Source organism: Ceratotherium simum, chromosome 26, assembly GCF_057802395.1.
Source record: "Ceratotherium simum simum isolate JZ-2026a chromosome 26, ASM5780239v1, whole genome shotgun sequence".
In the NCBI taxonomy this organism is placed as follows: domain Eukaryota; kingdom Metazoa; phylum Chordata; class Mammalia; order Perissodactyla; family Rhinocerotidae; genus Ceratotherium; species Ceratotherium simum.
Genome location: NC_141925.1, coordinates 36,242,835 through 36,264,920, shown reverse-complemented (window position 1 = coordinate 36,264,920; position 22,086 = coordinate 36,242,835). Strand labels below are relative to the sequence as shown.

At 50.3% G+C, this 22,086-nt stretch overlaps 1 protein-coding gene across 6 annotated transcripts in view; it reads left to right on the top strand.

Moving 5' to 3' along the window:
- Positions 1 to 17,500, top strand: part of RNF216 (ring finger protein 216) — a 169,005-nt gene extending 151,505 nt beyond the window's left edge. For 5 of the 6 annotated variants that reach the window (XM_087417509.1, XM_004440870.3, XM_004440869.3 and 2 more), the window contains 2 exons: positions 13,216 to 13,285; positions 14,223 to 17,500. In XM_087417509.1, coding sequence (XP_087273635.1) covers positions 13,216 to 13,285; positions 14,223 to 14,545 — 393 coding nt within the window. In that variant the 3' untranslated portion in view covers positions 14,546 to 17,500. The remainder of the gene's footprint in view (positions 1 to 13,215; positions 13,286 to 14,222) is intronic. The other variant, XR_015548602.1, reaches the window with a different exon arrangement.
- Positions 17,501 to 22,086: the final 4,586 nt, after the last annotated feature.

The window sequence follows — 22,086 nt, the reverse complement described above, 5'->3', positions numbered from 1 at the left end:
AAAGAGTAATATGACTCAATAAGAAATCAGTAAATAGGGAACCAGCCTCGTGGTGTAGTGTTTAAGTTTGCACGCTCTGCTTCAACGGCCCAAGGTTCGCATCCCAGGCGTGGACCTATGCACCACTTGTCAAACCATGCTGTGGCAGGTGTCCCACATACAAAGTAGAGGAAGATGGGCATGGATGTTAGCCCAGGGCCAATCTTCCTCAGCAGAAAGAGGATTGGCAACATATGTTCACTCAGGGCTAATCTTCCTCACAAAAAAAAAAAAAAAGAAGAAGAAGAAATCAGTAAATATCCCTATATTAATAAGGATCAATTTGGCTGTGAATAACAGAAAGCCAAAAATAACAATGGCTTAGACAAGATAGAAATTTATTTCTCCCTCGTGTATAAGTACAGCAGTGGACAGCCCGGGGGTGGTGGGACGTTTACATTAGTATAGTATGTGGCTATAGAAAGTGATGCTATATATCTATATTTAAAAATATGGAGGAAAAAATATGGAAAGATTATGCATAGAACATAAACAGCATGTAGCTGGGGTCACAGACTCAGGTTGCCACAGGGGCAAGTAGTAACATAATTGATGAATGTGAAGTAGGCCCGGTCTAGGAGACAGCAGGGTATGGTGGGGACTGTGGCAAACGGGAGAGGGTGTGGGCATTACTAAGGGGCTGCTACTCAGCTCCTACGATTGTTGCTGGATGAGACTGTGCTCAGAGTTACCATGGCCTCAGATTTTCCAGAGAGATTGGAAATCAGTATTTTAATGTGAAATCTCCTGAGTTTTAAAGATTGACCGTTAATCCAAATATCTTTAAAATACTGTTCCAGCCAGCACTTTATTATAAGCCAAAGAAAAAGTCTTGTTAGCCACCAGTCTTTTTACCCCTGACACAGAACATCTCCAGTATGCCTAACGACAGAGGGTGTCAGGGTAACAGGCCGGCTTATGGGAGAGCCACAACAGCCCATTCCATTGCCTCATCCAAACTCTCAGAGCGCCCAGCAGCTTTGGAAAGCAGTGAGTCTTCTGTGCAGGAAACCAGGTGTCTGCACAACAGGGACAGCTTCCTCACTGGGTGGAAAAACTGGGCTGAGGGACCCAGGAATTGCTCTTATTCAGTGGCTCTGTGGCCCAGTCACCAAGAAAATATGTGAAAGAAAGGGGTGGTTTTGTAAATAGACAGTCATCCTGTTGCTAGTTGAGTGGAGGGAGGTGGGGCCCACAGTAGGAAGTGCTTGGCAAGGTGATCCATGCTGCTTTTTGTGACAAACCTTCCCAGGACCTGGTAGTTCTGCTGACTCACTTCCTCCGGCCCATACAGCTAGCAAACTGGGGGCCTTAGCATCTCTAGGAACTTCATGAGGAAATAGGATCCTTTTTCTTCAGCTGGAACTTCTAAGAAGTATTCTTCCCACTGCATTTCGTTTCTCTAAAAACAGGGAGCAGAGTGGGAGTTACCATATGAGGGAGGATGTTTAGCAGTCAGGCCTATTCTCAGCTCTGTTTTTCTTTCTTCTCCCTCATGTTCTTGTCCCTTCTCCTGCCACCTCCATTTACTCCCCTCATGTGGAATTGATTAGAAAGGTTTCCCATGTTCTGTTACCTTGTTTGGGTGCTGTAGCATGTGACTGCCCCCTTGTTTTCTTGTTGATTTGTCGTCTTCTACCCTGAGAAAAGTTCTGTATTGGCTCAAAATAAAGTTCGAAAGGAAGGTCAGGCAAATACAAATCCCTCCGATTTCCTCTGGCAACCACAGCCAGAGGTTTTGTTCCATCTGTCCTGTTCCCATCAAAACCAAGATCAACCCCGTTTCCTTGATTCTCACCAGGAGACCGATTGAATTCCAACCCAGCATCTGTTGGGGCTTCTGAGAACACAAAGCCATTCAGAAGTTCAGGGAAACAAAGCATGCCCTGTCATCCGAGCCTTTTCTCTGGCTTAATTAACCAGCAAGGCCAGGAAAAATCTCTCATTTGTCAGCGAGGGAGTTGTCCCTTCATGGTTTGGAGAGAAGTTGGGTTTTTATCCTTGATGACTAGAGATTGCTTAGGAACCCAAACTGACTCCATATTAGAGTGCTAAAATGGTGAATAGTAACTTTATTTCTCTGTTAGTTATCAAAAATAAGCCAAAAACATTCAACCAAGAGTCTTACAAAACAAGATGTCTTTTTAGGAAGGGAAAAAAAAACCCAGAAGCAAATGTAGTCGCAGCAAACCACAGTTTTCTGGTTTAGGGCTCAGAATGCAAAGCTGGATCACGACACATAAATGAACAAACGTTATTCTGCAGTGGAGGGGGGTGGTATCCTGTGACTTGACTGGATCCAAATATGCTGACTCTTTTCTGGGCCACATGTGGCCGCTTGCATGGTAGCTAAAGGAGTTAAGGAGTTATATCTTACTATTAGAAGCCGTGTTAAGAAGAACAGTTATCTGGCAGTCTGGATTCTAGAAGTGGGGCACATTTCATAACAGCATTTTCTCTTTAAATACAGAACAAAGTCTGTGTTTATGTTGGGTTTAGATTACGAGAAACTGCAAGCATTGTTTTCTACAACTTCTTTGTTTTTTGAATGTAAGGGTTAGAAGCATGCTCACTTCAGATAGACTCTAGGGCTTTTACAGCCAGGGTACTATTTGGTGCCAATATCGCCTAGCCATTTGGTTGAGAGACTCTCTCGTTTTTCCCAAGCCTGCAGTGGATTGAACCTGACATAAATACATGTTAATATATTTAATTCTGTAATAATTCCCAAAGGCAGATGTATCATCCAAGTTTTACAAATGAGGAAACTTACTGAAGATTGTGGTCAGTACATGGTAGCATGGGTTTCTATCCCAGGTCATTTGTTCTCTTGGCCTCTTGAATAAAGCCACCACGTGCCCTCTCCCCTCAGTTGCTCTAGCAATTCCCAGGCTAGACCAGTGTGCAGCGTCTTCCTGATGGGTTGGTCAAGAGTGTGGAGGGCAGCAGGCACTTTTGAGACCCTTGTTTGAGTGGCCGCCAGGGCAAGAATGAAGTGTTGCAGGAATGAAGGGGGAAGAAGAGTATTTCAGAGAGGAGTGATGAAGAAAAGTTGGAGACCCCATAGGAAAGATATTCCAAACTTTAGGTTGATAACTAATTTTTGGCTTCAGCATTTTTTCCTTAACTTTTTTTTTTTTCCCCCAAAGCCCCAGTAGATAGCTATACGTCATAGTTGCACATTCTTCTAGTTGCTGTATGTGGGACGCGGTCTCAGCATGGCCAGAGAAGTGGTGCGTCGGTGCAAACCCGGGATCCGAACCCGGGCCGCCAGCAGTGGAGCACATGCACTTAACCGCTAAGCCATGGGGCCGGCCCTTTCCTTAACTTTTTAACTTTATCTTCTATAAAAGAAACAGGATAGTAAAGTGAACCCCCATGTTGCCCCATCACCCGGTTTTCACAATTGGCCTTATTAGCATTTTATTTCTAGTCACTGTTTTAAATACCATTGTTTCTGTTACAACATGGGGGTAGGACCCCTTTCCCATTCTGCAAATGAGGAAAACGAGATTCAGATCACTTGGTGCAAGCCCAGGTCGTCGACCAGATGTCAGCTCCTTCCACTCCACAAGTCTCCATGCCTCAGAGTGAGAAGTCACAAATATGGAAGGGAGATCACCGATAGTTGCCCATAGGGTCCCTGAGTCTAGTGAACCAGGAAAGCCTCTGTAGAGGGGTGGGACCCTTGCTGGACTCTCCCCATTGAGCAAGTTGCAGATGGTAGAAAGGGGGCCTGGCAGCTGCGAACCGTGACAGTGTCCCCAGTTGGGTTTAGATGTCACTAGAGGACTTTCCCAAGAAGGGTGGCAGCATGGCTCAGTCCAGTAAACACAGCATGTTGGTATGTGTTGTCTTCAGCAAATGCCAGCAGGGCCCGGGCTGAGCACTTGACCCTGACAGGAGTCAAAACATGGCCACATTCCATGCCGCCTTCAGGTCCCTGTGGGGGAGCTCTAGATGGAAAGGTGTTTGGGTGCTGGGCCTCTGTGACCTGCGGAGACAGCTGCAGAAGCCAGCTAAGAGCCTGTCCAGTCTTTGCTTCTCCCCAGCATGTTGTCCAGCCCCCCACTGGGCCATTCCAGACCCCAGCTGCACAGCATGTGCCAGTCCAGGCTCCGCTTCACCCTCCTCCCCCCAGTTTCCTGTTGCAGGGGGACAGCTGGGGCTGGGGGTTATGGTCTGGTGTTGCTTGGCGATCTGCAGCCAATCTGGGAATAATTTGAAACTAAATCCTCAGCTCTTTGGAAGTCTTTTATGAAATCATTACAAGTTTATTAACAACAGCTGTGGCCACACATGACCTGGATCCCAGCCCCAACTCCACCCCCAAAATCGCAGGAGGGAAGCAGTAGTCGACTTGCAATTCCCAGTCATGTTCCTAAGGGGAGAAAAAGTTAAATGAAGAAGAAAAGCCACCCATCCTTCCTGCATGGTCACAGGAGGCTGGACAGCAGGCAAGCGGATGGCTAGCCCTAGTGATCGGAAATGTTGAAGGAAATGGAGGCTATAAAGGATGTTTAAAAACTTCGGCAAGAACAGTGTTGGGCCAGGTGCTCAAATGTCTATTTTAGGAACCTTCAGCCTGTGGCTGGCGAATATTGTTAATATCTGATTGGTGGAAACGTTCTCTTTTTCCCCTTTAACCACTTGAAGTTTCTCTTCCTTCATTTTCTTCTGTCCAGACCCTGTTGCATGGGCAGAGCTGAAGGGCTTCATTGTTGAGGGGCAAGTTAAATTGGGTTTTGTGGTTGTTTTTTCTTAATTAAAACCTCTCTGGTGAATTGTACTTGGTTTCCTGCCGGTGACTGCCATGCTGAGTCGGGTTTTGGAAAGGCCAGGCCTGCCATGGCCTCATGCTCTTGCTGCCTTACTCCCCACCCACCTCATGTGAAGCCAGCATGTCACAGTCTTCCGTGTTGGGCCAGCACTTTCTGTATCCTGCTGAGCTCAAAAGAACTCAGGGGAGGGAAATAAAACCTTCTCCCTGGTAAGATGCAACCCGCTCAGTTCTTTATTTAAAGAACTCTTCCAGATTGGCAGTGAGACTCCATGTCACATTCTGCTTTAATCCTTTTTCCTCGACAATGCATTTGGGGTGCGTCAGCCCACCGTGGGTGCTGCGCACATTCCCTTCATGGTTCTCATTGCATTTAGTTGTGGTCTGTGTGTTCCCCTCTCAGAGTGGCTGTGGGTAGCAATAGAAAGTACTGGGTGGTTCACTTCTTCTCTGGCCTGGTATTTCATTACACTCAGTCTTTTGAGACCTGCCCATCTTGGGACATGTTTATTGCTAACCAGTGTCCACTCCCTCCCGTCTCAGCCTCGCCTTGCTTATATGCATACTCAGTGGATCTGTTGGAAAGTTTTCACTGAGACTAGGAGGGGCCAGAAAGTGGGCAGAGAAGGGGACTCATCCAGGCCTACTCAATCAGTGTTAAAGCCGTTGCCAAAGGCCAGAGAGAGGAGTGCTGGGGTGGGGGTGGGGGGTACATCTCACCCTTGGTGGCCATTCACTAGAGCCTGTTGGGGGTGTCCAGTATGGTGAGTACAGACAGCTCTCTGCTCCTCCCACAGTTCTCCACTGACCATGGCAGGCAGAGTGTGAAGGGGAAGTCAGGTCTCCACCCTGTTGAGGGCAGAGCATTTGGGGGGCCTAGCAGCCAACTCTTGAGGCCTACAGCTTTGACTGCCTGCAGAGTTGAGACTGCCCAGGCACCACTGCGGGCTGTAAGCCGAGACCTCCAGCCCCAGGGGCAGCTGGGCCCTGCTCTGGTCCCGATTTCACACCTGACAAATTGGTGACCTTCATCACGTCACTGCCTCCTCAGAGCCTCAGTTTCCTCATGGATAGAATCCTTGCCAGCCCTCCGTGGCTGGGAGGGACACTTGGAGAGCAGGTGTGTGGGGGCTAGAGCAGTCCCCACAGAGAAGTGGGGCCTGGATGTGCAGAGCACGGCCTTCTAGAAAAAAACCTCAGGGATTTTTTGAAAGTGAGATGTGGACGCAAAAACAACCAGTGGGAATTAGGCCAAAATGTTCCTGGGATTTATCTGTAGTGAAGAATTACTGGTGACTTCTTTGTGTTTTGTTACACTTTTTTTTTCCAAGATTGCTTTAATGTGTGTGAGAATCAAAACTCTGTTTTTTTGTGACAGAAGAAGAAAATTCCATGGGATCCCATGGTATACAGGTAACTTGGTGGCCTCATGAGAAAACGTGTCAGGCAAGTAAATCTGGAAGTGTTCGTTTCCACTCTCAAGATGGGCCAAGAACAGCACCCCAGGTAGGGGCGATAGGAGGCTCAGTTCCCGTGAGCCAGTAAGTCCTTTTGGCCTCAGTGAGAGAGCTTAGCCTGAAGCTTAGGTTTCTGGCTCAAGAGGTGAGATTTACAGGTGCCCTGAGCTCCTGGCTCTCACTCTGGATGAGAAGGATCTGCTGGCTTCATCTCAAAAGCCAAGTGCCAGGGAGGCCAGTCAGAGACCGTCAAGTGGGTCATTTTTTTGTGTGTCTGTGTGAGGAAGATCAGCCCTGAGCTAATATCCATGCCAATCCTCCTCTTTTTGCTGAGAAAGACCAGTCCTGAGCTAACATCTATTGCCAGTCCTCCTTTTTTTTTTTCCCCCCTTTTTCTCCCCAAAGCCCCAGTAGATAGTTGTATGTCATAGTTGTACATCCTTCTATTTGCCACAGGGCCGGCCCCCTCAAGTGGCTCATTTTAAAGGATGGCACATGCACTTCTGGCTGAGCTGACCCATGAAAATACGAATTCCCTAAAAATTTCGAGGAAAGTGGCACCCTTCTCTGCTGTATGTCTGTTCATCTTCTGGAGTGGAGATGTTTTTTGTTTTGCACCGTTCTCTTCTCATATTTAGTAGAGAAAGGAGATTTCAGAGTTCTGGCCATCCCTGAAAGAAGGAACCCTCTTGTATTTCAGGGAGGATAAGATGTACTCTTTTAGAACAAAGCAGGGGGCTGGCCCCGTGGCTTAGTGGTTAAGTGCGCATGCTCCACTACTGGCGGCCCGGGTTCGGATCCTGGGCATGCACCAACGCACTGCTTGTCAGGCCATGCTGAGGCAGCATCCCACATACAGCAACTAGAAGGATGTGCGACTATGACATACAACTATTTACTGGGGCTTTGGAGAAAAAGGGAAAAAAAAAAAAAAAAAAGGATTGGCAATAGATGTTAGCTTAGGGCCGGTCTTCTTCAGCAAAAAGAGGAGGATTGGCATGGATGTTAGCTCAGGGCTGATCTTCCTCACCAAAAAAATACATAAATAAATAAGAACAAAGCAGAGCCTAAAAATAGTCACCTTTGACAGTGCTGAGGGCGGGGTGGGGCAGGGCAGGCAGATCTCCTGGGCCCCTCTAGTCACACTGCTGCAGTAGCTCCGGTTCAGAAACTGCTGGTTTGTATGGTTAAGAGCTCAGTTTGTGATTGGACTGCCTGGATTGAGCCTCACTGTGCCTCAGTTTCCTCATCTGTAATATGGGGATTAATTAATTGTCTCTAACTCGTAGAGTTGGTAGGAAGATTAAGTCTATGTGAAGGTTTAGAACAGGAGCTGGGGGCCGGCCCCATGGCTTAGCGGTTAAGTGTGTGCGCTCTGCTACTGGTGGCCCGGGTTCAGATCCCGGGCGCGCACCGATGCACCCCTTGTCTGGCCAGCATGGCCGCGTCCCACATACAGCAACTAGAAGGATGTGCAGTTATGACATACAACTATCTACTGGGGCTTTAGGAGGAAAAAAAAAAAAAGGAGGAGGATTGGCAATAGATGTTAGCTCAGAGCCAGTCTTCCTCAGCAAAAAGAGGAGGATTAGCATGGATGTTAGCTCAGGGCTGATCTTCCTCACAAAAAAAAAAGAACAGGAGCTGGCACACAGTAAGCCCTCAATAAATGTTAACCACCATCACTGGTGTCACTGTGCTTGGCATTTGATAAGAGAGGCGTCATTTGCTTCTCACAGTAAACCTGCTGTGGAAATCCATGGGCTCCAGGTTAGATCATGAGGGATAGAGAGGACCCCAGTCCCAGGTCTGTGGAGCCCCAAAGCTAGAGTTCTTCCCATCCCACCAGCTGCCTGTCCATTTGGAAGCCATGCTGCTTTAACATAAAATTCAGTGTATGCATTCACCGTGGTCGGGGCGGCTCCAGCACACCTGGATTTCCTGTGGTGACTCAGCCCCTGGAGGGGGTGGAAGACAGTTCACTCTGTGATCCAGCCCATGCACCCTGGCTGGCTCATCATCTTTCTTTCCTCCTATTGTTTCCCATTTCCAGCAGCCTAGGTGTGTCCTAGATTTGCAGAATAGCAACGTTTTTTCACAAGTGTCCTTATTCACCATGAATGATGATACTTGGGGTGCCCAGAATGTTTCCCGAGGAAACTCACTTCCAGAAAGGCCTCAGTAGCCCCATCTGTCACTCAGCCCAAACCCAAGAAGTGTTCTGATGAGGGACCAGTCTTCATGTTGAATCTCAAAATCAACTCTAAACCTGCCTTCACTCTTTTTTAACATTATTAATTTTTTTAATTGTGGCAAAAATATGTAAAATAAAATTTGCCATTTTTAAAGTGTACATTTCAGGGGCCAGCCCCATGGCGTACTGGTTAGTGCGCGCATGCCGCTGCTGGCGGCCCGGGTTCGGATCCCAGACACGCACTGATGCACCGCTTGTCAGGCCGTGCTGTGGCGGCATCCCATATAAAGTAGAGGAAGATGGGCACGGATGTTAGCCCAGGGCCAGTCCTCAGCAAAAAGAAGACGATTGGCATGGATGTTAGCTCAGGGCTGATCTTCCTCACAAAAAATAAGAAAAAAATAAAGTGTACAATTCAGTCTGCCTTCCCTCTCAACTTGAGGAATTTAAAATACTCAAGGGAAACTGCTTGTGAAAGGAACTTCTACCCCAGATGAAGTAAGAAATCTTCCCTTTAGAGTGTAATGTATTTGGCTGAAAATGTAATTAAAAAAAATATATGTTGAAAAGTGTTTTAGTTCTTAGTTTCTGAACACAGTGTCCTATAACTCCAAGCAGTTAGAGAAAGTTGAAATCTGAAACGTCTAACCCCTATTCTGTGTTTAACTGACAGTCTATTCATTATTTATGGTAACAATCACTGCTCAAAATAGTTCAGTGCTGACATTTTCTGGTGAAATACAGACTGTATTTAGACTCTTAAGAGCACTGCCTACCTGGGGAAAGACAGGGCATAAGCACAAATGGTCTCAAATCCACTTGCCAAATCAGGAGTGATCAGAGCAAGGCAGGGAAGGAAGAGGCTCTAGGTGGCTCTCTTCAAAAGGTGACGGAGTCAGGGTTCCAAGTTTCCTCCTCCTCCAGGAAGAGCTCTCAAAGGCAGCCTGGGCACCTCTGCCAGTGGGTGGACCTAACCACTCTGTCCTCCAGAAGCTGGCAGATCTGTATCAGGAAGCTCAACCCATACTCACCTCTATAAGTGCCTCAGACCCACCTGAGGGAATTCTTTATTCACTGGCAAAGTTTGACCAGGGGCATTCGGATTTATCACAGGAAACTTTGTTTTGATAAAAATGAGGTAGATGCCCTGCATGCTCACGTCCTCAGCAGTGCCATAAAGAACCAGGAATCTTCTACCCAAAAGGGATGCCTCTCTTATCCCTCATTCTTCTTTTATCTTGACAGAAGTATCATGAGAGAGTCTGAGGAGAAGGGTGGGTTAGCGGTTAGTCTTTCAAGGAGAAATGTGGGTTAGTGGTTAGTCTCTAATGCTGTAAAATTACCCGTTAAGCCCATGTAGAATTCCACAGTGGAATGCCAGCTAAAATTGTGATCACAACACAAAAATATAAGCTCCATAATGGGGGGAGCAGGGAGCAGGTCTGCTTCTTCTTTGCTGTGTGCCTGCCCAGTGCCTGAGCATACTGGACACTCCGTACGTGGTCTTGGATGGAAGAATGCACATACCCTCCAGATTTCCATATCAGATAAATGATGGGGACAGGGAACCTTCAAGGTACATTTCCATGGATTTTCTCCAGGAAAGCTGTTTGAGGGATAACTGTAGAATAGTATAAAGCATTTGCCTAGCCCACCACCAACTAGCCATGACTTGGACTTACTTTCTCTGGGACCTCAGTTTCTGTGCTGTAAGGAAGTTAGAGTGGATGATTTCTAAGGTACCTTCCTGTGCCATCAGAGGCTTTGAGTGTCCCTCTGAGGACTGACGGGCATAACCACATTTAGGTGATGTGGCAGGAATAGGAGAGGTGGCAACGGTGGTGGTTGTGGTGGTAGGGATGTAGCACTAATAGTTATAATGAATAAATAACCAGAGTCAGGAACCTGTCACTCATACCGTAAAGAAGCCACTGAGAGAAATGTTGGGGGCATCTCCCAATCTGTACCACTTTTTCTTGAAACTTCTCAGCTTTCTAAAATCTTTATCCCTGCCATTTTTCACGATTCTCCTGCCTCTAATAATGAGTGCTTACTTTGTGCTGAGTCCTTAACACACGTAACCTCCTTCAGTCTTTACAACAACCCATTTTAGAGATGAGGTGCTGAGACTCAAGATGTTTAGGAGCTTGCCACAGGTTACAGTGAGCGGTGTAGACCCACTGCTCTCCCAATTTCCAGTTTTCTTGATCACTTTCTCTTTTTTTTTTTTTTTTTTTAATCTTTTCTCCTAGGCCTGCCACTGGCACCAAAATGAAGAGTTTTGAGACCAGCTCCTAATTTAGATAATTGGTGGAATTTATCTTGACATTCACATGGGGACTTCAGACTGTCCACCAAACCCTGTTGAGTTCTTGGAGCCCTTTGTGTTGATTGGCTTAGTGATTACTTTGTAGAGTAATAAGTTTCCTTGTTGGGAGTTTTGCACAGAAGCTAGATGACCATGTCTTTTTTTTTTTTTTTTTTTTTTTTAAAGATTTTATTTATTCATTTTTTCCCCCCAAAGCCCCAGCAGATAGTTGTATGTCATAGGTTCACATCCTTCTAGTTGCTGTACGTGGGACTCGGCCTCGCGCTGGATGGAGAAGTGGTGCCTTGGGGCGCGCCCGGGATCCGAACCCGGGCCGCCAGCATCAGAGTGCGCGCACTTAACCGCTAAGCCACGGAGCCGGCCCTAGATGACCATGTCTTAGGGTTTTTATGCATAACCTGGGAGATGGATATGATGCCCACCAGGATTCCTCCCAGACTTGTGATTCTCTGATGGGAACTTAACCTGTGTCCCTACTCCTCTTCCCTTTGCCTTGCTCAGAACACCTGGCCAGGTGAGGCTGAAAAAGACTTAGGTATATGATAAGAATTTCCAAGTGTCAGAGTTGGAAAGAAGCCTTGAGACCATTGAATCCAGACCATCATTTGGCGTCTGAGGCCTGGAGGATGTAAGCGAATTTAATAAGGCCTCCCGCTATTACCAGGGAGCCTACAGTCTCCAGGGAGTCTGCCCTAAAATTTTTTAATCTTCCAAACAAGGGAATATATTACACAGCTATTTACTCATTCCGTCAGTATGATTTTCAGTTTCAATGTTGATCAGAAGTTTAACCAGTAAACTTAGACCAGTGTCCAGCACAGAGTAGGTGTCCAGTTAACACTGATTGAGTGAAACTCATGACTCCAGAATCATTGACGGTTCATAACTGCATGGTGAAATCACTAATTACTGTCTGGGCTGTGACATTGATAACATACTAAGTAAATATGTAAACTGTTCATTGCCCAGCCCCATGATGGGGCTGCCACATTGTTCTCTGATCCAAGGATTTCTAGGTGTTCTTTCCAGGTCAGATGCTCCCCTCTGTGGCCCTCCATTTGCATCTCAAAAGTTCCATGGGTGTCATCAGCCAGTCAGAGCCTCAGATCAGCATGAAGAATGGAGTTATCACTGACATTATTTCAGCCCTGGCCGTGGAGGGCTGGAGCACACCTGGCCATGTGGGTTGGCTCCGATGCCTTGTCTGGGGGAACACGTATTTCCAGCAGGCTTCTTGCAACACTGAAACCTGCTCGTGCCCTCCTGCCCTCCCCATTCTTCTTCCTAGCTTGACTGCTCTTAACTCCTGAAGAAGCAACTGGAAGACCCCAGAAAACAGACCAAGCCTGCCCTGTCACCCAGTTTGAATCAGTGCAGTTGATGTGGTCAGGTTTTGGCTGCAGTATCCCACCCTGCTGCTCACTGAGCCTCAGCCCTGCGGAGTAAACTTTTAAGTCCCGCGGCCCTCCACGGCCATGCTGGTGTATCAGCAGCCCTGCCGCTGAACAGCAGAGATGTGCACCATCTTGGTGGGTTTTTTTCAGTCAATCCACAGAGTGTTCTTTCAGTCCCCAGATAAATTGGAAAGCCTCTTTGCAGGGCCACTGAGGAGTGGGCCTCAGCACATTACACAAAGCAGGCATGGTTGGGATAGTCTCTCCCAGGCCAGCAGCCCAGTTCTTCCACCACAGCTCTTGGGGCAGATGAAGATGTGGGAACTGCATGTGGCGTGGCCCTGGTCTCCTGCCTGCTCAGCGTGGCCCTCAGAGCTTCCCTGGTGAAGCCCCCACATCTGCCTGTGCCCAGAGTGCGTCTGGCTGCTGTCCCGACGCGGGGATCATCCAAATTTGAATTGCAACTCAGTGCCCTTCCTCCTGTACCTGAGACCTGACCCAGGCTACCATTCTGCTCTACAGCCCACCAACTGTCTAGGAGTTAAAGGTCAGCTTCAGGGCTCAGCAGGCCTGAGTGGGCGCTTGTCCAGCTCCGTTCAGGGAGTTGGCAAGACTCCACTGGACTCTGCACAGGAGGGCTGCTGTGCTCAAGAGCTTGTAGACTCGGAATCTGAAACAACTCGGGCCCTGCTCACTCCAGACTCACCCCCTTCCCAAACCCTTGGGTTATCAGTCTCCCCCGTCCAACTTCTCTCTCTGCTTCCCCTACAACTGAGTGAGCAAAGCAAGCTCTCAGCCCAGCCCCCAGACAGCCACCTGCCATGCACAGACCCTGTTCCTTGGTCCCAGCCTTTCAGATGGGCTTCCTCGTGGATCCAGTGACAAAGGAGGAAGATTCTCAGGGAACCAGGAGTGAGTGGTGTGCTGACCAGCAACAAGCTGGTCTCCCCTCTGTCCCAGCAGGGCCTCAGCGCCACATGGAGCTGGTTGAAAGCAAGGTCATCATCCTGTTTTTCTTTTAGGAAGATGACGAGAAGCTGATTGAGGAAATCCAGAAGGAGGCTGAAGAAGAACAGAAACGAAAGAATGGAGGCAAGTCCTCCCCACCCCAGCACAGGCCCCAGGCACTTCATGTGCGCAGGGAGGTGGGGACCCTAATGCTGGCCCTCCCTGGGGATCCTGGCACTCCACCAGCCAGGGATGACCCAGGGAGTGCTGTCCCCCACACTCTACCTGCATGTCCAGCTCCCTGTGGGAAAGGCCAAGCTTAGATATAGTTTCAGCATCTCCTTGATGGTAAGGAGGTCCAAGGGGTGGATTTAAGCTTAGGAAGCAAATAGAAGCCAAACCAGGCTAAAAAGACAGTAGGGCCACCCTGACCCTTCTGAGGTTACAGAGAATGAAATGGAGTTTCTCTGAGCGGCCATCCAGGCCCTGGCTCTAAGGGCAAGTCTCACAGATGCTCTACTTGTTCTGAGCTGCATAAATATGCCGGCTTCCAAGGTGATTGCTATCAGGTGTAATGTGATTTTTGTCCTTGATGGGGGTGTGTGTGTGTGTGTGTGTGTGTGTGTGTGTGTGTGTGTGTGTGTGTGTGTGTGTGTGTGTGTGTGTGTGTGTGTGTGTGTGTGTGTGTGTGTGTGTGTGTGTGTGTGTGTGTGTGTCTGTGTGTCTGTGTGTGTGTGTGTGTCTGTGTGTGTGTGTGTGTGTGTGTGTGTGTGTGTCTTGTGTGTGTCTGTGTGTGTGTGTCTGTGTGTGTGTGTCTCTGTGTGTGTGTCTCTGTGTGTGTGTGTCTGTGTGCTGCATTTCATGCTTTAATCAGCCTTACTGTGACCTGGCAACCCCTCTGTCCACTGGTAAGAATGATGCTGAACGTCAGAGGTTCCTGGACTTGCCTCATGTTCTGCTCTCAGCCCCCCAGCTCAGGGCAGGTGGGACCAGGATCAGGATATGCAGTTCTCGTCCCAAGCCAGATCCAAGCACAGTTGCTTTTAACCTTTTTCTTTATTAAATTCTATCTCCTTTTCAGAGAACACCTTCAAACGCATTGGGCCTCCCTTGGAGAAGCCTCCAGAAAAAGTCCAGAGGATTGAAGCCCTACCGAGGCCCGTCCCACAGAACCTGCACCAGCCACAGATTCCTCACCCCTATGCCTTTGTGCACCCACCCTTTCCCCTGCCACCTGTCCGGCCCATGTTCAACAACTTCGCCCTCAACATGGGCCCCATCCCAGCACCCTACGTGCCCCCTCTGCCCAACGTGCGTGTCAACTATGACTTCGCCCCTGTCCACGTACCACTAGAGCACAACCTGCCTATGCACTTTGGCCCACAGCCGCGGCATCGCTTCTGACAGCTGGGAGCCCCATGAGCAGCCCTCAGCCTGTGCAGGGCGGGGGTTAGATAGATACCCCTTTGTCCCCAAGACTGATGGTTCTGCTCATGCCTTCTGAGTAGGGATGATGGACTTGGCTCTCAGGAGGCTGGCTTTCTTCCCACTCCTTCCTGGGAAGGGCCACTGCCCCTTGAAGAGTGGCCAGAAGGCTGGTGCCCTCTGGATGCCTGTAATTGATCAGGCACTCACTGGGCCAGAGATAAGAGGGCAGCAAAGCCCTCTTCCTGAATAGGTCTGCCGTCCTAGCAGCCAGTGCAGTGGCCCTGGCCACAAGGTAGCCCGTCTCTGCCCTGTCACTCATGTCCTTGCAGAAAGAGACAAAGGGCAATGTTTGCCTCCATCTCCTCCCCCCGCAGAAGAATAGACAATAGAAGTCTCTCAGTTAGAAACCACGTAGGCCTTCCTTACTGCAGCACACTGTGATCCATAATAAAGCTGAAGTCACAGTGCAGTTTGGAGAGAGCTGAGAGATCTGAACTGTCTGAAGAAGGCCAGGTTCTTTTGCTACACGCTCCCACTGAGGCCCACCTAGAGTGAGGCACACCCTCCTGCTCCAAGCTGGGGCTGTGTCTCTTGTTGAGGGGTTCAGGGCCCTACTGTCATTCACGCCTTGCCCTGAGGGGCCAGCCCCTCACAAAGGCTCAAGGTTTGGTCCAAGCAAAGAGGTGACAGAGCGATGTCCGTGGGCTTGGGAGCATCACTCAGGGTGGGAAGGCTGAGGACCATGTCCCCGAAGTCCAGAACCCCAGGCCACCACCGTGGTGACCACTCTGGGATCTCTCTCCTCTTCCCTCTTGGCCCACTCTGATGAGATAGCAGAGTCATCTCATGCTATGGGTTCTGTTTTTAGTTTATCTAAAACGTTTGCTGTTTACTCACTTTGAACTTATCCAGTTTTCCATGGCCTACTAGAGTTTCTCTCTCTCAGTCTCTGGAAAGTCAAAGAAATCTCTTACCCCACACCAGGCAGCTGATGAGGGTGAGATGGTTCTGAAACTTTGGCCAAATAAAAGATACTTTTCAGGTAGCTGTGACAGGCCTGGTGGCTGTCCCAGGCAGCCTGACTGTCAGGAGCCTTCTTTGCACCAGCCAGGTTATGAACAGCTTCTACCCTAAGGTATGATGGGGGCATTGAGTCCCTAGGGGGACAGATGACCCAGATGGCACTCGGCACCCACCCGAGGAGCTGCCCTACCGGGTGCTCTGCAGGCCGGGCAGCTGCCTTGTCCTGAGTCAGGTGAGTCCCACTCTGGGTCTCTCTGGGGGTCTCTGCGGTGTTCCCTCTCAACTTTTCCTGTCCAGCACCAGCCAGGGTGTTTGAGCTACACCTGGGGCTTTGTCCTGCCCCCAGCTGCCCACTCTGCAGGACTTCCCACTCCGGCCCGTGCACAGAGCCCAAGCCTACGAGGCTTGTTGACCTCTGTTCCTTTTGTGCTATCTCTGATGGCTGTGGGGTCCCAGAAGGTCAGAGCACACACGCACAGACTTCAGAGAGGAGGGTGAGCCTGACGCCAGTTTCCTGACGCTGTGTCCTGCCCTCCTGTAGCCAGAGGCCTGTACCTCCCAGGCTGCCCACCACCGTGGGCACCACAGCCTGGCGTTGAGCATCGCCATGCATGGTCACTCGCTGCCATCAGCTTCTCATATATTTCAGGGATTAAAATGGCTGGGGGGAGTAGTCTGCTAAACTGCCCATTCTTGCTGTCTTTCCTCTGAGTGAGGTTTTTGCAGACTGGGGGTCACCTGGGCGCAGGGTGGGGCCCACGAGGAGAAGCCTGTGCCAGATCTCTGCTGCCAGGAGCCTCTCCCTGTTGGGCTGCCTGCACCTCACTGCTGACCTCAGTGGCAGTGTCTTGTGGGTACCCTGCAGGGCACAGTGACAGGCTTTCCTTACCCTAAAAGCATGTTCCATGCTTCCCCAAGAGAGGGTCTTGGAGAGCGGTGAGCCACCAGCAATTGTTTCACCAGATGGAGAGGGTGACCCCAGGTGCTGTCCACTTGCGTCAGGACATGTGGGACCTCCTAGGTCTGAACCTGTTCATCATCCGACCAAGGAACCAGGTTCCACCTCTGCCCTGTGGCCAGGGTATGTGGCTCCATGGAGGGCCTGGGACAGCTGTAAAGACAGACCCCGAGTAGGCAGCGTGCCCGACACTGCTATCCATCAAGTCCCCTAGGACCTGGCATTCAAAGGTCCCCCCTGGTATGTGGTAGGAAGGAGACCAGAGTGATGGTTCCCCTGAAGGCCAAACTGAGGACTTGTCCTTTGTGATCAGTTCTGGCTGTTTCTAGCCACACACAGCTGCTAGGGAACTGCTCCTGCTTTTCTGAACCAGGGCATTTGATTTCTAATGTTCCTCCTCGAGCCGGACTGTGGGGCACCTCAGAGGTCTGCAGAAGTAGCAGTCATTGATTGTCATTGCCTCAAGTTCTGACCCTAGCACCAGTCCCCACACATCTATGAAATGACCCTCCAGGCACCTGAGTGACCCTGAGGCAGGACCTGGACCCTAGGCCCCTCGAGAAGCAATCTGTCCCAGTGATGCTCGCAGAGGTCAGCCCCCGTCTGGGGGACACAGCAGGAGTCCTAGAGGCAGGCTGGCATCTTCCCCTCTCTGGGCCACAGTGCTTGCTCCCCAGAGCGAGAGACTGCCCAGCAATAGTCCCATTCTACTTGCCTTAAAACTGGAGAGAGGAGTCTAGTATTTGCACTTAGCAAAAGATTTAAAAACTTTAAAAAAAAATGCATGATGTGTTGCGCTTTGTATAAAAATAGCAAAATGATTATTAAATTTTTTTCTTTACCTTCTGGTAGTAAAAATACATAAAATAATTCCATTTAAACTGCTGTGTGTAAAAAGCCTGTATCATATGTAACTTGGACTTTTTGTAAATAAACGTTTGTGCGCTCTACTCCCTGTGGTTGCCGTTTCTCCATGCAGCACGATCAGGCAGGCCCTGCCACCACCACCTGCCCCCCCCCCCCCCCCCACGAAATTACAGGGGCTGTGCAGACAGAGCCCAGCAGATTCCCAGGGAGCGATTAGATCTGCACTGACGCCACTCCCCGAAGCTGAGGTCGGGCTGCTGCAAGAGACCTGCGGGATTTGATTCCCACGTAGCAAGCCCTGAGGGCCTGGTCCTGCGGAGAAGGAGGAATTCCCCACCGCTCCCTGCCTGGAGGAAAGTCAGGTGATCCTTACACTAACATTCCTTGGGTGGCTACCGAGGTCCAGGTTGGGGGCAAAGGGTTTATTTTCTTGTTTTTTGGCACAGAATCCCTTACAAGAAAGTGCAGTCAGCCATTCTTCCAGGCCTGTGCAGCAGGCCACCAACTTGGCCCTGAAGAGCAAGCTGCAGAAGCTTGGTCCAGCCAAAGGTTGGATGAAGCAGGAGAAACTTGGTCCTCTGGGAAGGGACAAAGGCCCCACAACAGGGCGCACTGGGCCGGGAAGCCGCGGCCTTGGGTCCCTGCCCTACTGGCTGGGGGTGCTGCAGCCTGTCAGATTCTAGCTGCCCCGGCCTCAGGCACAGCCTCTTCCCTGCAGAGTCCCCTGGAGCTGACTGCCCAGTCAGTGACCTGCCATGTGCCAGCCCAGCAGGAATTGGCCCCAAGGCCTGGGGGGGCATCCTGTGCACAGGTGGACCACAGCACACTCAGGCTCCAACCGAGCTCAAAATTTTAATGAAACATGGGGCTGTTCTCTCCTGCCGTTTGCAACTTTTTATTGAAGGATGTCTTTTTTTTCCCATGTCTGAGAATATAATATACTGAAATGAATACAAGATAAAAATTACCCTCATTCCCAGATTCTAAATAATTCAGTGTGTTGTTTTAATGTATCCATGCCTCTAGTCCTTGTTCCTGTACATGTTCCATATTTTACATATTTGCAGCAATTTCATAAACTAGTCTACAATTTCAATAAGTAGATAAGTAATGGCTCTGTTCGCAGTCTGCTGCAATCTTTTTTTTCCATCCTCCAGGTAATGAGAGTCATATTCCTCCTGCCTTTCCCCACACACCTGCCAGCAGATTTCAACATGCATACCTGCTTATCGGGGCTCTGGGACTTTTCTTTGTTCTTACGAAGGTAATTTCATACCTTTGACTACAACTTGCTTTTCTCCCTTTACGGTCATGGAGTGTCCTCCAGGTCTGTGGATCTATCTATTGGCCCTAATTTGTATGCCTTCCATGATAATTCTTCATATAGATTTACCACAGTTATTCAACCATTTCCCTCTGAAGGAAAATTCGAATGCTTTCGATGTTCTGCCACTGGACACAGCCGCTCAGTGAAGGCTCCCTTTGACGTTTCAGTAGATGTGTTTCCGTTAGTGAGCTGCTGAATCAAAGCATGGAGGGGTTGTGCATTTCAATGGCTTTTGCCAAATTGCTCTCCTGCAATGCCGTCGCAGGTGAGAGCCCTGGGCTGTGCTCTTGCCCCTTGTGGCACATCTCTGACCGTGGTCCCTTGGCTGTCCTAAGAAATGTCCTTTAGAATCTGACCTCGTGGAAGCGTCACTTGTATGGACACGTCTTTTATTAGATAGGTGTCCTTTGTTAGATAGTGCTGCTTTTATTTTAGGTCAGGAGCGTTTGTTATTGTAATGTCTGAACTTTAATTTTTCATCCTTAAAAACTACCTTTTTATATGTATACATTTGCCGATTATAAATGTTTTAAATGGAAAAAATTTGAAAACACAGAAAAGTATAAAGAAAAAGTAGAAATGCTTTATTACCCAAAGGTCACCACTCATAACATTTTAATGTATTTCCTGCCAATGTGGTTTTTTTCTATGATATATATGATGTGTTTCACAAACCTGGTAAACCAAAGGTGCAGGTTTTCATCCTGTCTTGAGCATAAACAAGGTATCATGAATGAGCAAGTGCTTCTGAAACGTGGCTGTTCATGAGCTCCTTCTAGAACCTCTTACCAGCCTCTGTTAGGCTTCTCTCTCTGGACTTCTTGGAATCACTTTGCTGAAGGTTGGTGCACAGCCATCCTGGCCAGCCTGCTGGCCCTTTTCCCCGTGCCCCCTGGGGGGAAACGGTCACGTCTGAAATCCCCGTCTGTGTCTTCCCTCTTGGTCAGGATTAACTTGGAACCAGTTCCTCTCATTGCTGCTCTTCCTTCATCAGCACATCTTTGGCAAAGACAGCCCAGAACTGATCACTGGCTTGGCTTTGCAGTAGAAGGTGCCAGTTAAAACCCTCGAGAGAGGGGCATGGAGCGAGCACAGGCTGTTGTGAGGGTCACCTCTGCCTGGTCCTGAGCCGGCCTCTTCCCTAAGTGGGGATGGGGAGAGCTGGCCCAGAGGCCGTCCCGGGCTGCTGTGCGTTCAGAATCCTCCCAGTTGGCTCTGTAAGTGTGCGGTTCTCAGCTCTGCCACGTTCTAGCTACATGGCCAGGCAAGTTACATTAGCCTGCTGCTTGACAGTAAAGTGGGAATAATTACAGCATCTTTCCATCAGGTTGTGAGAAATAGATGAGATAAGAGCTTGGCCGGAGGCTGGCACGGGTGAGGACAGAGTAAGGAGTAAGGCGTAAGGTTGGGCCGTCTGAGCCCCTTCTCACTAACCCTTAGCATCCTCTCTTCCCAGGTGCGTTCCGGGCTCAGGCCCCTTCGGATCCAGTCATGTTGTCCCTCATCACCCTGCGGGTGGTGCCTTGGGGACAAAGTGCTTGTCCTCTTGACCGGACAAGTCCTGTCCGCCCACCCCACATCTCAGATATGTCCAAGACTGCATCAACCCCCAAGCAGGGATCATGGGGCACTGAGTCCGTGCCCCAGGCCCTGCACGTGGTGCACGTCCATCCATACCTGTGCACGTACTGCTGCGTAGCACAGGCCTGGGCTGGGCCCTGGGTGCCACTAGGGTGCCACTCAACTGGGCAGTCTTGGGGCTGTCAGGTTTCCCAGCAGGGGTAACAAAAAACATGCAACTAAAGCACTAGGTAGGTGGGAACAGAGGGTGGCGATGAAGGGGACACAGCAGGGCAGCCCAGGAGGCTGGGGAGATGTCACAGAGGAGGTGCCTGGAGCCAAGACAGTGGAGAAAGGCCCCAACCTGGATCCTTGTCCTCACTGTCTGGAGTTTGTCCAGATACAGGTTCCAGGGCCTGAGGTTCTGGTGGTTCCTGGAATCTGCATTTTCAGTCAGCTCCACTGCTTGGGCCTTGGCAGAGAGTCCCAGGAGAGGGTTTGGGAGGAGCCCTGGGGACAGAAGACCTGGGAGGAGGCTGCTGTCTGGCCTCCAGGTGGGAGCGGGACAGGCGGGAGCACATCTGAGAGGGGTTCGCGGGGGAGTCCAAGGGAACTCAGCGCTGATGGACATGGACTCACCAAGAGAGGAGGGCCAACGGCGATGTTCCGGCCCCCTCAGGGCAGCTGATGGAGGGAGCTGTGAGGCCAGGGCACTTCGGGGGGGCGGGTTGGGAGGCAATGGTTTCGGTCAAGCATGGTCTCTGTGTCAGGGAGGCGCTTGGCTGCAGACACAGTCCTGAAGGCCTGGGAATGGCAGGGCAGGCCAGGCCAGGCCCTGAGGGGCACCCTCATTTACAGGACCGGTGAGGACAGCCGGGGAAACAGGAGGAAACCAAGGCGGTGGTGTCAGGAGTGAGGAGAGCTGGTGTCCCCACGGGAGAACCCAGGTGCTGGGCCAGGCATTCTGGGACCTTTTTGGCCCTTGGAACCTTCTCTCTGGTCCTCTGGTTCCTCTGGGTGTCTGAGAGCAGTATCCCACATCCACACCCATCCAGGCACTGTCCCTCCTGTCCCCCTCAAAACTCCCACCTGACCAGTGCCCAGCCCACACTCCTCCCCGGCCTCCGAGAGTCCGCAGCCCCTGCTTCTCCAGCATCTCATGTACTGCTGCCTAAGGCTACACCCAGACAGAGTGGCTTACAACAACCTCAAGGAGCAGTTTCTCACAACACGCTGGGTCGACGGACTCAGCAGGGCAACTCTGTTCTCAGCTGGGGCTCCACTGAGACTGCAGCCCCGAGATGGCCTTCCCTGAGGCTGCTCTGCCCACAGCCCCTCATCCTGGCTGACAAGAGGATGGGAGGGGACACTGCCAGCCTGCTGAGGGCTCACCCTTGAGCGCATGCAGCAGCCCTGCCACCTGGTTCTCCCTGCCACAGCAAGCCCCAAGGCCAGCCCAGGGGAGGTGATGTGGGGGCCTTCGTTCGTGAGTGGAGATGGGGGTCAGACAAGCCACCACTCCCATCTTGCCCCCAAACCAAGCCCTATGTGACCTGTGTGTGCAGCGGCGCTCACGGCCCAGGAGAGGTGCACATGCACCTGTGCCCAGACTGTCGCCATAGGGAGGCAGTAGCCGCAGCCTTCGTAAGCTCTCTGTCTCTCCTTTGTCTGCCCCATGTCTGGTCCTCTCTCTACTCATTGCTATCGAATGAGAAATGCCCAGAATCAGGGCTCAGGGGGGCCTGGAACTGGGCTCAGAGTTGATGACCCAGCAGCTCCCCA